The sequence below is a fragment of the Oculina patagonica genome, chromosome 10, assembly GCF_052425735.1.
Source record: "Oculina patagonica isolate OP01 chromosome 10, crgOcupat, whole genome shotgun sequence".
Classification (NCBI taxonomy): domain Eukaryota; kingdom Metazoa; phylum Cnidaria; class Anthozoa; order Scleractinia; family Oculinidae; genus Oculina; species Oculina patagonica.
The window spans coordinates 17737113-17752264 of record NC_135767.1 but is presented as its reverse complement, the minus strand read 5'-3'; the positions used below and the strand labels follow the sequence as shown (position 1 = coordinate 17752264).

The following is a 15152-nucleotide window of genomic DNA, read 5'->3' as shown; positions in this document are numbered from 1 at the left end:
AAGCTGAATACACTTGCGAAATCAAGCCGTAAAAAGGTTCGAGTTATCCGGAGTTTGTGTTACCGGGAGTTGAGAACAAATGACCGGAAATAAAGACAAAATGGTGTTCTGGTCAGAACAGTTTAAAGCTTATTAATTCTAGTGCACACCTGGTAACTGCCGGGAACTGAAACGCCGGAAAAGGCTATTAAAAGGCCGCATACTTACGATATAGAAAAATGGTTAAATTAGTCAAGCAGTGAGTTTTAGTGACGTGTTCAGACCAATCGCACACGACGAAAATATTTGGAGGAATTTAAAGAACTGTTCAGAACTGTTCAAAGCTTATTAATTCTAGTGCATACCTGGTAACTGCCGGGAACTGTCATAAGCTACAAGCCCATCGATGAACGGACTGATCTTAACATTACTCACAACTGTTCCATTGACACTGGTGGCGTTGAATTTGTAAACTGCTTCAGTACCCCAATCAGAGACGAATAGATAAGAAGAGAGGAAAGTCACTCCAAAAAAGTAGAAGTGACCTAGTTGACGAAAAAGCAACTTTCTTTTGTTTCCATGGTAATCAACGGACTCTACTCTGCTCGGCACCCAATTAACCCAGAAGACAAGTCTGTTTCCCCTGTCAAGGTCAATTCCGAATGGCGAAAGAAGATTAGAGGTTACTATGGCGACGCGTTGGGTGCCTGATAAAGTGGCTCTCTCTATCTTAGGAGTTTGTCCCCAGTCCGTCCAGAACATTAATCTGTTGAATGAGAAACATCGCACAAGCCAATCACAAGGACAATTTCTTAATATCAATGAACAACAATCTGCCGTGCTCACTCTTTTGACTATTAAATGTTCAGGCAAGCAACTGTCTACGATATCCTACCGGTATACGTTGGATCAATAGTGATCTAATCGGTTTAACATACAGAAAACTGAATTTAAAAGCAGAGACCGATAAAACGTAGAATGATACATTTTTTTTTTGTAGTATATTTCGGCTGGCCAAACAAATATAGTACAACAAAATTTATAATTCTACGTTGTATCGGCTTGTGCTTTTAAATTCACTTTTTTTAACCTCGGCTTAACCCTTATTAGCGTTTTTTTTTTTTTTCATTTAAAATTCAATGCAACTACATATCAATTACATCGCAGATTCGCTTTCTTACCATGATATGTACCACCAGCCAGGGCAATTTATGCATTTTTTACTTTGATTTTAACACGCCCTCCTCCCCCTCACATATTTCAACTTGGTACCTACTGGAGTCTATCAATTGATGGGCGCGTGGTACCCCTGAACAACGCAAAATGATTGTTTGCATAATTTTTTCAGGCTAGTATTTTGGAGCATTTAAGAAAGCGAATACGGTGATAAGAAACAATTCTAATCATAAATCCAGGTCTTCTGCGATACTTATTACTACAGAGGTGGTTCAACATAATTGTATTCAGGATTGAGGTAGGAAACAAACTTTGAGATTATTTTGGCTGTGCAGAGTTTAAAATCCCCTTCAAGACTTAATTTGAAATGTTTGAAGTTCTTCCAAACTAATATAGTATCACCGTGTACAAAGAGCTTGCTGTATTCATCTTATTTCGCAATAGTAAACAAAACAATTTTACTGCATTTGTTTTAACAATTTTTGTGGGTGATACTATGATAAAAGTGCATCATCTGCATCATACAACGCATAGAGGTCCATCGACCCAGTTTATAAAAAAAAAAATCTGCCTTTGACACCTTGGCAAAGGGGGAAGCCATTTTGTCTTGCTCGGAGGTGAATAGCAATGCTTATTTTTCACATGGCTCGTTTTCCTTTGTTCTTCCAGGCTGATTATATTGAATAAACCCCGCTAATTAGCAACTGTCTGAAAAGCTGGGGGCGGCTTTGATTGTAACAGGGGAGAGCGGGGCTGATATCTAATATTCCCCTAGGGGATAATTAAAGTTGATAATCCCCTAGGGGAATATTACGATAATATTCCCCTCGTAGCAAAGCCACAAGCCTCGCATTACAAACAAAACACAACTTTACTTTAATAACGTTAAGATTTATTTTACCTTGACTGTTGTTACATTTTAAATACTACTGAGCAATTGCTTAATTGAAAACACGAGAAATGCGTTCCGGTACTCATGCCTCGACGTTTGCTCTTTTTCAGAATTCCGTTGCAGTTCAATCTGTTCGGTTGCTAACACACTCCAAACATTCAAACACCAAAAGGTTACCTTTTTTTAGTGTTCTTCGGGATCCTTTCACTGTTCCTGGCCAGCAGCTCTTTAATTTGTCATCTTCGACAATATCTCTAGCCTCTTCGACGTTTTCTTCCCATTTGTTTCCGCCTGGTTAAAGCTAAACAACCCTTCTGTCGCCTCCTAAATGCTAAACTGAGCGTTTTCGCAGTCCTCTTCGAGATTCTTTGAGGATAGCAATTTCTTCAAGTTATTGCCTGGATTTGTCGCAAAATAAAAACTTTCCTTCGCAGACTCGCTCACCTCTGCCAACTTTGCAGTAAAGTGGTGAAAAATGTGGTTACAAAGTTGTCGGAACTATCAGGCAATTACAAAATCCCAATGCGTACTTTCGGAATCTTTAATCTATTGTTAAGCTTGTTTGGCAAGCATATTGATTGTTTTGGTCGGCGTATCAAAAACGAAAAAATAACCCAGTGCGTCTTTTCGGAACCTTTTTTCTGTTGTTAAGTGTGTGTCGGGAAAAACATTTCAGCGCATTTCAGCGCACCTACATCAAAACAACGAAGAAAAAAATCTTTCTTATTGTTTGAGCCACTGTTGATACCTCGCCCATTTGAAAAATAAGCCTCGGCGATATGTGATTTATTCACCTCGGGCTGCGCCCTCGGTGAATAAATCACATATCCCCTCGTTGCCTAAAAGTAACCCTTACATGACCGAAGTTTGAGAAGCCAATCGGAGTGCGCGAGAAGCAGTATTGTCTGGTTTGGTATATACAAATCTGAATTATCCTAGAATGGCCATTCTGTCTGCATGCCAATAAAATGATTATTCCGCTTGTGGTAATATATCTGCCGTGGACTATTGAGTGTGTTCCAAAGTTTAGAGCTGCACCATTTCACAAATTTCCCACGCGAGAAACATAAATTAACTGATTTGCAAGTTGTGAGCCCATGGTATGTTGAACCCAGGACCTGTCGCTCCCCCTCCCTCCCCTCACCCAGCTGCTCAGTTCTGTATCAAATCATTTTCCACGTGACAGGGTACAAAAATCTGGTAAGTAAAGTTAGAAGTTGTAAACTTACCCGTTGTTAGGATCAAGAGCAATTCCTCTTGGCTGATCGAGACTTGGAGAAATCAGAATGTGTGTGTTATTCCCCTCTAAGTCTGATACAGATATCGTTTTAGTAATTTCATCGGTCCAGTACAGTTGAGATGACCGCCATTCTACTGCCAGCCCGAAGCAATATAATATATTATTGTGGAGTACTGTGATATTTGTTCCGTCGATGTTAGCTCGCTTGATGTTCTTTTCTATATAGTCACTCCAAAATATGTAGCCCAGGCTGAAATGGATGTCTATTGCGACAGCTCTTGATAAATTCGAGATGATCGGATAACTTGTAGCGTTGTTGTAATCCAAAGCTACTATTTCCGTTCGGGTTGAGACCAAAAGACATGGAGAGTTGCACAGCACGTCTAAAGCTGAACAGATAAAAGAAAGTAAAACAAGGAATATTAAGGTATTAATAGGTACATAACAAACATATTCCAAAATAATTATATATCTTGCGAAGATGACCCAGCGGCTTCCAAAGATTCCAGAATCGTAGACATCCGTAAATTTTCACAATGCCAGCGATATTTTCGATATTTTCGATAGTCTCCTATTTCTGTGAATTTTCTAATTGACGTCAGTGCAAATTGGAAAGCTGTTTTCTAAAAAATGGCTGTGCACCAATTCCTTTCATGCCCTAAGGAGGTCCCTAAGATCTTGAGGTGTTAGGCAATGCTGTTCCTGTCTCCATACATTTGTTTATTCTTGCAGCAAAGGTATTGGCCAAGGCAGACAGAATCAATGTAAATATAAAAGATATCGTTGTTAACAACAATGAAATTAAAGTTAGCCAAAATGCTGACGATACAACACTTTTTTTGGATTCTTCGAAAGAGGTGCTTTCTTCTCGGGATAGGTTCCAGCATTGACAACGACAAACTTAGTTGCAAGGGAACGACTCTCTAGGATATATAGTGAGCAAAGCAGAGGAACTGTAACTGCCTAAATGGCAGCAAATCGACCCAGAAACCTCACCGAAAACATAAAAATAAACGCCGGAAACGAGGTATGATGCTTTTTATTCCAAACTCGTTGATATTTTCATTTTTTAAATACATTTCCGTGCTCCTCATACAAATCCTTGTACTTCGGGTGTTGCGTTATAACATACAATAGATACGAGCTTGGGCTACCTGTGAATTAACGACCATCGAAGCTACCGTATTGATTCGATTTAGCGCCCTCCTTCCAATAAACGCCCCTTTCCAAATAAGCGTCCCCCTTCAAATGTACATGTTTTTGTCAATAAGCGCCCCAAATCCAATAAGCGTACTTTGGCGGAAGAGTACTTTAGCAGTGAAAAAAATAATTAAAAACCTTGCGCAGTAGAGAAGGTCGAACTCCATTCCAAATGCGTAACTGCGGGAATATTGCATTTTTTCGTGCGAGGCGGAAGAACGAACATGCATGCAGGTAAATACAGAAAGCACGAAACGTGAACGCTTGAAAACATGAAAGTAATATGTGTCCTCGGTTACTGATCTACACCATGATGTTTGATTACAGGGTAACTACAAATTTTACGTCAGTAAAGTCTCTTTTGTCGTGAGTGGTGTTAGTAAAGAGTAGGGCACGAACTTCACGGTGTTGTAGTATGGTCTTTAACGCCTGATGTACTGTCTAGGTTGAGATGGGAATGTCGGAGACATAAGCCGATTGAGCTATTCTACAAATCAGAGGGCAAACAAAGTATTCAGTTCAGTTCAGTATTCAGAGTGGTAGGTAACTAAACTGGTAGTGCAAGCAGCTGATGTGACGACTGATTCTGTCGAAATCTTTTGTCGTGGGCAGTGTCTTATGGCTGAAAGCCCTCGGGTTAAATATCAGTCCACAGTTTTGCTTGGACATTTCGGTGCATTGGTCAACAGTTATTTCCCTCCAAAAAGTGAGGAGGTGGTCTACCTTCTGAGGTGTTGTTCATTACAACATAAAATTATGATAGACAGATAAGTCCCCAAAAGTGATGAGTTTCTGACATGTCGATGTTATGCAAATTAGATCACGTGACTTGATACGCCAAATAATCGTGGAAAATCTTTAAGCGAATCGAAAATGGTAACAGTTTATAGCAAGAGTGATTCAAGTAAAATGGTCAAGACAAGTCCTAATAGCAACAGCAAAGAAACTGTCCTTGGCAATTGTTGAATATTTACTTGATTTGGAAATAATCAGCTTTTTTATACTAGTACCCAGTCTCCCGATAAAAGTAATAGCCCTTATGCATGATTACACCAACCTGGTTAGTTTCACCACCAAGCCTCGCTTTCAAAGTGGAAACTTGTAAATAATTATTATCATGAACGATTTCCCAAAGCAGCAAAGATGAAAAGAATTTCCACGTGAAAACTGCTTGTAGGTGGCGAAAGGTTGCAAATAATTTGCGTAAACGAGGCTTGGTGGTGAATTGTGAGCTTATGACGTTATCATGCATAAGGCCTATTACCTTGAAGATATGAAACTAGCAGCCATTTTAAGTAAGCAAGAAAAAGAGTTCCTGTTTTACGCAAGATATATTTTGGCCTTGAGAGGTCATGTGACCTAATTTGCATTTTTTAGACATGCCAAAATGACAACAATTGATAATCCATGGATCTAGCAAAGATTCATGCTGTTACTGTTAAAGCTCCAAGAGATAGACTTCCCCTTCAACTTTTTGGGCAAACAACTAGAGGCCCATGCCTTAATTTGCTTGAGGCGGCAAAAGATAAGGTTTTGTTACCAAAACTGACAAAGTTTTGGTAACAAACAAAGTTTTAAAAAGTGGGGGCGGGTATAAAAATTGGGATAATATGCTTAATTGTGTCTTTCGTGATTAAAAGCTGTAGCGGGAAAGAAGACCTTCTGAGAACTGCGGAAATACGCTACATGTCGAGCGCAAATTAGCACTGTTCACAGACCAGACGTACTTGCAAATTAAACATTATCCTCCATTCATCGATTTTCAGTTAGAAGAAACATAGCACCGGGAGGTTTTAAACGAAAATCAATTGGCCGATTATTTAATCGAGACCTTTGTTAGACGCGGTTCAAGGCTAAATCCAGGTTGAGACGACAACTCCATAAACCATGGCTAAATCGAGTCGAAATCGCATTCTTTGAACGCCGATGAGCCGGAGTTCACGAAGACCACGTTTTGACGACGTCTAACAAGTAAAGCTAATTTGCATGCGTGCTACTCACAAAGGAACACTATAGTCTTGCTGCTGATTTTTTTTTTAATGAAAGGACTGCATACAAAATGTAGTATTGCCCTGTGCGGAATTATTTCCAAAACTTTTACTTGCGTTTTTAAAGGAATTAATGAAAAATAAAATGAATCAGAGGTTCAGGAAGCGCATTAAAATGCAAAGCAAGAAGCAAGTTCACTGCAACGGGCTAGAATCAGTGAAAATAAACGATTAAACCTATTCAGGAGCAATCCTAGGTCTAACTTGCTATTATATTGTTGGGCTTATTATAAACGTTGTTAATTGGAATCGCAGGCTAAATCCCGATTTAGACGACTTTCTTAACCGCGGTCTAAACTTCGTTTAAATAATTGGTTTAAGAAGTTTTCTCAGAGGGCAAAATGAACGCGCTTATTGGCTTTTAAAAATTCGTTTAAGCCCCAGGGTGTCGTATGTAATAACCGCGGTGTAATATTCCATGCGTGGAAGAACGATAAAGCTCTTTGTCTTCTTTTTCCCAAATAAGGTCATGTTTTCACCATTGTTGGACGCGGAAACTAAACTTAACAAGCACAGCATGATCAACGAACACAAAATACACTTAAGGTTTCATTGTCGAGAAAAAATAATACACTTGCGAAATCAAGCAATGTTCATGTGAAAATAAATATATCGTGAGATCCATAAACAATGTAGGTTCGATTTCCGCCGCTCTCTCGAGTCCGCGGGCTCATTTTCCCAAACAGCGGCTGGTAATCCAGCCTATAAACAATGTAGCAATTAAATCTCTCAAAATGTATTGTACATACACCCCGTGTATATAAGGATCTCCATATTATGAATTCAAATTTAATTTGAATTAAAACTTGAACAACGGTGGATGGTAAGATCGAAATCACTACCATGTAGAATCAAAACGTTAAGCAGCTTAAGAACGGCGCTGTTTTCGAAACAATATTTTGAACGTTTCAACACTTTAAAACTTCTGCATGATAGTTAGGGCCTCCCAGATGGGGCCATGTTACCTTGTTCCCAACAAAAGTTTCCTTCTGTTTCCGTGTTCCCTGAAAGTATTTCTTCGATTTTGGTGTTCCCTGTACCCTAAAATATGCTCTTGTTCCCGTGATCCCAGTTTCATTTTCCCTTTTTCCCATGATCCCTAAAAGTTTTAAAATGGTCGTGCTCCGTTGTTCCCTGAAACCCTTGGAAGAGCCACGATAGTTGCTACCCACGTTTTTTTATTGTTCAACGTACAAATATATAATCAAAATAAACCGATAGGGTACACGACAACCTTACATGAAAGCAGATTTTCCAACGCTGGTATCGAGTCTTACTTTCAGACCCTCACCTTGATGTGAAACGGAAGAGTTGATACAATGTTTCGACCACGACGTGAATGCACAACCAACACTAAATTAAGCCATGCAAAATTGGATTGAATAAACAAAACTATGAATATAACATACCTGTCACAAGGCAAAGCGAGACGCACAGCACAAAAAATGCTTTCATTTTTCTTCTTAACCCTAATGGATAAGATCGTGCTAAAAACACAATGTTCAGTGCTGCCAAGTTCACCGCCGAACGATTCAACAAAACCCGCACGCCGTTTGCGTCGCAGTAAAGGTTATAGTTATTACAAAGCAAATTAAGCGTGACAAATTAGCATTCGAACAGGCTACCCAATGAGGTACATGACGAACAGAAAAGACCTAAAAACGAGCGCGTGCGAGACCTTTCTTCCCAGACCGCGCTCGGCTCGTATCGCTACCCGATTTTTTCTCTCTATACCCCCTGTTCCTTAGCTTGTAGTCTAAGGATTCTCGGACAACTGGAGTCCCTAAAGAGCCACTAAAAGTTTTTTTTGGTTTCTGGAAAGACCAAATGAACTGTGTTTATTGGTCGTATTGCTAAATTCAATTTAGTCTTGGGGGTTGTATGTAATACTCGCAGTGTAATATTCCATGCATGAAAGAAATATAAAGTTCTTTGTCTTCATTTTCCCAAATGAGGCTATATTTTTCACCACCGCTAGACGTGGAAGCTAATCTTCAAACACAGAAACACAAGGTAAACTTACAAATTTTATTATCAAGTTAAGAATGATGAATACGCTTGCGAAATCAAACCGTAATAAGGTTTGAGTTATCGGGAGTTGAGAACAAATGACCGGAAATAAGGGCAAAGAGGTGTTTACTGTTTTTCAATTCACACATTGTACATTTTAAACCAATTTAATTAGAGCATAAAGCAGCCGAGTGAAAATGGAACAATACACTTTTTAAGAATGCCGGTCTCTAAGAATCAGACAATTTCTCGATTTCGCGGCAAGAGGATGGAACGTCGATTTCTTTCATACTTTTATGTTAGATAGGCTAGGGTATAACTTAAATCACTGTATAGTTCTTTCGATTGAATATCCTTTTATTTTAAAGAAAAATGCAAATAACAAAAATCCGTTAAAATCGTCATTTGAGGCGCTAAATTATTCATGATTTTTGCACGAGTTTGAGAGCCTCGCGTGCAAAAACAAATCACTCTACCGTCTTTTAAACACTCAAACCATAGTTAGCAATCTCTAAACATCTACTGAAATGATTTTGGGAAATATTGCGTTGTTCTTTGTAGACAAAATAATTTTATTTCGAAGGCATACAATTCACTGCCGTAAAAGTACTTGGTAAATAATATTAATTTTCACCATGTGCGAAACCTTCAAATCGTTTAAGCTTCTGGTGGTTGAATGTTAGAAGAATGGTGTATAAATCCCTGTAAAAATTTCTCCGGGCAAATGATTAAAAGCGACGTGAGATCTTTTCGAATTCGGTTAAATATGCAAATATTTGACCGTCCGCGGTCAACTTTGAAGTTACGGGTCAGAAATAATTTTTGTTCCGTGTTCCAAGTCCTAACCCATTTAAGACCAAATTAAGCATATGAAAAAAAATATGTAATTTTCTAACCTTTATCTGCTGTAAAAGGTAGGTTCGAAGGCCATTTTAGCATGATTACGGCTCTTATCATTCGCCCGGGATCATTCGTCGCATCTGAGCTTCGTTTTCCTTCCGCGGTCAACTTTGAAGTTACGGGTCAGACATGAATGACATGAATATTTCAATCCGTGCACAAGTCTTAACCCATTTTGGGTCAAAATAATCACACACAAAAACGTTATGAAATATTCTAACCTTAATCTTCTGTAAAAAGCAGGTCCGAAGGCCTTTTAAGCACGATTCCGGCTCTAAGCATCCGTAGTAATTTGAGCTTCGTTTGTGTAAGTATGTCATATTTAGTGGTCGAAATCCAATCTGTGATCAACTTTCGGCGCTTCTCGTCACCACTGCATCTTCTTCGACGGCATACGCCGATTGTTAGTATTGCCTCGTTAATAGTACACAAAAAAATAACATCTGATCGCTAAACGGCATGATGTCGGCGCTTACAGTAGCTTACGGTCCCATCTTGCAATGGGCCGTCTGTTCGTCACGCAATACTGTGTCATGGACATTTTTTTAGGGGGTGGTAGGTGGGTGTGGGAAAGGTTGAATATGCGGAAATGCTTGATTTAATACTTTATGACAAGTTCGTACTCGAGCCAGCAACAACAACAACAAGTACAGTGATATCATTAGGCAGACAAGATAAAGCACACGTACTGTCAGTTGATAAGCGTTTGGTACAGTGTAATGCAACTGTTCGCGAATTCGGTTGCTCGCGCGGGGTTGGTTGTAATACCGGGGGTGGAAGGAGGATATAAATCTTTACTAAACAAGTAGAGTTTTTAAGTAGTTATTCCCTTTTTTACTGTAGAACCGAAAAAGAAGAGAAAAACTCGCGTCTATGTTTTTTGGGGGGTGAGGGGGTGGGGGCCGGGGGGTTCTTGGTTGGTTGGTTAGCAAAGTTTTTTTTTTTTTTTTCACAAAGATACCTAACCAAATATCGCATGTCCTGTATAAATGGTTAATGATAGAAGTAACGATAAGTTTTGATTTTTTTTTCGTGATCGAGTGGCAACTTCATAAAAACATTGCATCGCAATTTTTTTCGCCCTACGGTAAATCTGGGTGACCTGTGGCTTCGGGTGGTCATTCGTCAACCTGTAACAAAGTACTTTCTTGGGGTGCCGTTTTGAACATACTGTCGAATTCATGATGTCTAAATTCAACAATAACTAATTTGAAGTTTAAACGAAATTAAAACATGTTAAAAAAAACTTAGTGCTAAAACTCTATGCTAAAAAGGATAAGCAAATTGCTATGGCAATTCGGCGTGTGAAAAAAATCGCCAAATTTAATTTAGTGGCTTCCTAAGTAAACAAAACCTTGGTCGTGCTAGTTGCCTTGAAAACACCAAACAAATAGCTAGCTTCTGAATTTTGGTTTTTCACGGGAAAGAGTCATGTTAGAGTTAACCAAATTAATACTGGGACTTGTGACTACTGATGTCCTTCTCACACGACAGTAGAGGTGCGATTTCAGTGTGACGCTTTCGATCTTTAGAATCAAAACCGCAAACTCCACGAACAAGGGCCTTAAAAGAACAACAACCTTCCATTTCCAGTGAAATAAACTGAACTTTGAAAAAATTGTTCACGCGCTGCCTTTAAGCAAACAGACGGTGCCAATAACTAGCACGACCAAGGTTTTGTTTACTTAGGAAGCTACTAAATTAAATTTGGCGATTTTTTCACACGCCACAGGTCACCCAGATTTAGCGCAGGGCGAAAAAAAATTGCGATGCAATGTTTTTATTAAGGGACGGACCATTAGAAAAGTGATGGGGGGGGGGGGGTGGGGAATTTTCGGCTTGCACGAATTTTTTTTTCTGTCCATTTCTTGTGCAGGAATTTTTTTTTCGGGTGAAACCCTCTGCTCGAATTTTTTTTTCAGACAAATGTTTTTTTCTTTCAGACAAATCTCATGTATTGCTACTTTATACCATGTTTTTGACAAATGTTGCTTTGTTGATTATTTACTCAATTGTTAAAATATTTTAAAAATGCTGTTGTTCATTGATTTCATCCTTTAGGGACTGTCAATAAGTACTGAAGGGGGGGGAGGGGGGTCAAGGGGTGGTGCAACTGGAAAAGTGGAGACGGAAAAATATGTGCATGACCCACCCCTTCCTTCTAGCTCAAAACTGACTGACCCACCCCTGATCAGGGGTTGGAAATTACCTGACCCACCCCTTTTCTACAAAAAAAAAATAGTTAATAAGGAAAAAGTCTTTTTGATTGTCTGTAATGGATTAGAGGTTTTTGAATTAATATCAGCTTTTAAAGTGTGATCCCGATCATACACCACCCTGTGTCCCTAATGGACACTGTAATTCTATGTACATCTTCTTTCGCTTCTTAACACACCAAAGCAGGATGAATTTCTCACTTCGTATAGTAGATTTGTGTTTTTCACATATTTCCGTGTTAAGTCCATGAGAAAACTTAGACATAATCATATTCAAAACCTGAAACAATACGTAATAGAAATTCATAAAAAATTACTGCAGAAATCATATTAGACAGGAATTGACAACAGAAACTAAAACCAATGCAGTCGTGTTTTGCAATCTGTTTGAGAAAATAGTTAACTGGTAAGCAATCTACGCAGGCTGGAGAGAAGCGAGCTAAACGAATGTTATGAGCACAATGCATCTAGGGGGGTCTGGGGGCATGCTCCCCCAGAAAATTTTGAAATTTCTAGGCTCGGAAATGCTATTTTCAGCGTTCTCCACCATATATTTCGTCGAATAATTGATCTCATCAAGTGTTAAATGATGACAGGTATTTTCAGTGCTTAATAGGACCTTTCTTTCTGCACGAATTTTTTTTCTTTGCCTTCCCCTTTGCACGAATTTTTTTTCTTGCCATTTTGGCTTGCATGAATTTTTTTTTGTTTTTTTCCCCACCCCCCCCCCCCCCCATCACTTTTCTAATGGTCTGTCCCTAAGTTGCCACTCGATCACGAAAAAAAAAAAAATCAAAACTTATCGTTACTTCTATCATTAACCATTTATACAGGACATGCGATATTTGGTTAGGTATCTTTGTGAAAAAAAAAAAAACTTTGCTAACCAACCAACCAAGAACCCCCCGGCCCCCACCCCCTCACCCCCCAAAAAACATAGACGCGAGTTTTTCTCTTCTTTTTCGGTTCTACAGTAAAAAAGGGAATAACTACTTAAAAACCCTACTTGTTTAGTAAAGATTTAATTCCTCCTTCCACCCCCGGTATTACAACCAACCCCGCGCGAGCAACCGAATTCGCGAACAGTTGCATTACACTGTACCAAACGCTTATCAACTGACAGTACGTGTGCTTTATCTTGTCTGCCTAAAGATATCACTGTACTTGTTGTTGTTGTTGTTGTTGTTGTTGCTGGCTCGAGTACGTACTTGTCATAAAGTATTAAATCAAGCATTTCCGCATATTCAACCTTTCCCACACCCACCTATCACCCCCTAAAAAAATGTCCATGACACAGTATTGCGTGACGAACAGACGGCCCATTGCAAGATGGGACTGTAAGCTACTGTAAGCGCCGACATCATGCCGTTTAGCGATCAGATGTTATTTTTTTGTGTACTATTAACGAGGCAATACTAACAATCGGCGTATGCCGTCGAAGAAGATGCAGTGGTGACGAGAAGCGCCGAAAGTTGATCACAGATTGGATTTCGACCACTAAATATGACATACTTACACAAACGAAGCTCAAAATTACTACGGATGCTTAGAGCCGGAATCGTGCTTAAAAGGCCTTCGGACCTGCTTTTTACAGAAGATTAAGGTTAGAATATTTCATAATGTTTTTGTGTGTGATTATTTTGACCCAAAATGGGTTAAGACTTTTGCACGGATTGAAATATTCATGTCATTCATGTCTGACCCGTAACTTCAAAGTTGACCGCGGAAGGAAAACGAAGCTCAGATGCGACGAATGATAAGAGCCGTAATCATGCTAAAATGGCCTTCGAATCTACCTTTTACAGCAGATAAAGGTTAGAAAATTACATATTTTTTTCATATGCTTAATTTGGTCTTAAATGGGTTAGGACTTGGAACACGGAACAAAAATTATTTCTGACCCGTAACTTCAAAGTTGACCGCGGAAGGTCAAATATTTGCATATTTAACCGAATTCGAAAAGATCTCACGTCGCTTTTAATCATTTGCCCGGAGAAATTTTTACAGGGATTTATACACCATTCTTCTAACATTCAACCACCAGAAGCTTAAACGATTTGAAGGTTTCGCACATGGTGAAAATTAATTTTATTTACCGAGTACTTTTACGGCAGTGAATTGTATGCCTTCGAAATAAAATTATTTTGTCTACAAAGAACAACGCAATATTTCCCAAAATTATTTCAGTAGATGTTTAAAGATTGCTAACTATGGTTTGAGTGTTTAAAAGACGGTAGAGTGATTTGTTTTTGCACGCGAGGCTCTCAAACTCGTGCAAAAATCATGAATAATTTAGCGCCTCAAATGACGATTTTAACGGATTTTTGTTATTTGCATTTTTCTATAAAATAAAAGGATATTCAATCGAAAGAACTATACAGTGATTTAAGTTTTACCCTAGCCTACCTAACATAAAAGTATGAAAGAAATCGAAGTTCCATCCTCTTGCCACGAAATGTTGGATTCTAAGCGACCGGCATTCTTAAATCATTATATAAATCGAAATTGTTTTGTCTTGGATTAAACAATAAATGCAACACGTCTTTATCTAATTTTGCATTCGATCAAATAAGACGAGCGAGCTGCACAAAACGATGAAAAGCCACAACGACAAGCAAGCAAACAAATAGGTACATTATCCTTTAATGTTGCTGAGGAGGCAGCTCTACATACAACTAAGTGTTCCAACAGTGTAAGGGCTTCTTTGTGGCATTCTGTTGAGCTAACAAACACTTAGCACGCGCCAGAACTTTCTTTGCCTAGGGTAGTCTGTGGACGTCCATTTGCCTGCAATGTGGTGGAACCACGCCAAACTGTAAACAGCAGACTAAAACCCCATTTACACGCGCAAAAAAATCGGCACGGCACGGCAAATTTTTGGCACCGTGCTGACAATTTTTGGGCACGGCACTCCCAATTATCGACGTGTAAACGTACCGGTCCTAAAAAAAAATGTGGCACCAGTGCCCAATTTTTTAGGGGTGCCGAGACTACCTCCAGGAGGTAGTCTCGGCACGGGTAAATCGAGGCACCGTGCCGAAAACAAGTGTGACGCATGCGTTGTTTCTACGAAAATGGCGGCCACTGCGTCATTCTCGCCCCAAGAGACTTTGTTTCTTTTAGTCACGTGGTCGGCGAAAAGAGTACAAAAAGAGAAGTTCTGGGGGATAAGAATGCCACCGAGGCAGAAGATAAGAGAAAGCTCCCGCTCTAAAAAAATCACCGTAAGACAGCCACTTCCACCATCACTGCAAAGAGCCATTTATTTTTCAGATTTTTCAATATTCTTCTTCTGATTTCGTCAACTCCTTTCAGATGTCGATTTGTTTTGCCCCTGAATGAATGGTTGAATGGTCGACAACTCGTTCCTTTCCGATAAAATTCGCGTTTTGCACTGAAAGCACGATGAACTATCACAGCAAAACATTTTTCTGCCATTTCTCGGCAAGGAAACCGATGAAAAGTAGGGGTGCCAATATAAAAATTGGTAC

At 39.3% G+C, this 15152-nt stretch overlaps 3 protein-coding genes across 3 annotated transcripts in view; 1 reads left to right on the top strand and 2 right to left on the bottom strand.

Moving 5' to 3' along the window:
- Window positions 1-15152, top strand: part of LOC144628981 (CUB and sushi domain-containing protein 3-like) — a 732439-nt gene that overhangs the window by 189552 nt on the left and 527735 nt on the right. The gene's annotated exons all lie outside the window — the stretch shown is intronic.
- LOC144628967 (complement receptor type 2-like) overlaps window positions 1-15152 on the bottom strand; it is a 218013-nt gene that overhangs the window by 177054 nt on the left and 25807 nt on the right. The window contains exons 3-4 of the mRNA XM_078487100.1: window positions 3277-3676; window positions 345-745 (exon numbers count right to left, since the gene is read on the bottom strand). Of these exons, the coding sequence (XP_078343226.1) occupies window positions 345-745; window positions 3277-3676 (801 nt within the window). The remainder of the gene's footprint in view (window positions 1-344; window positions 746-3276; window positions 3677-15152) is intronic.
- The window catches only part of LOC144629074 (E-selectin-like), a 46529-nt gene that overhangs the window by 11767 nt on the left and 19610 nt on the right, over window positions 1-15152 (bottom strand). The window lies entirely within an intron of this gene.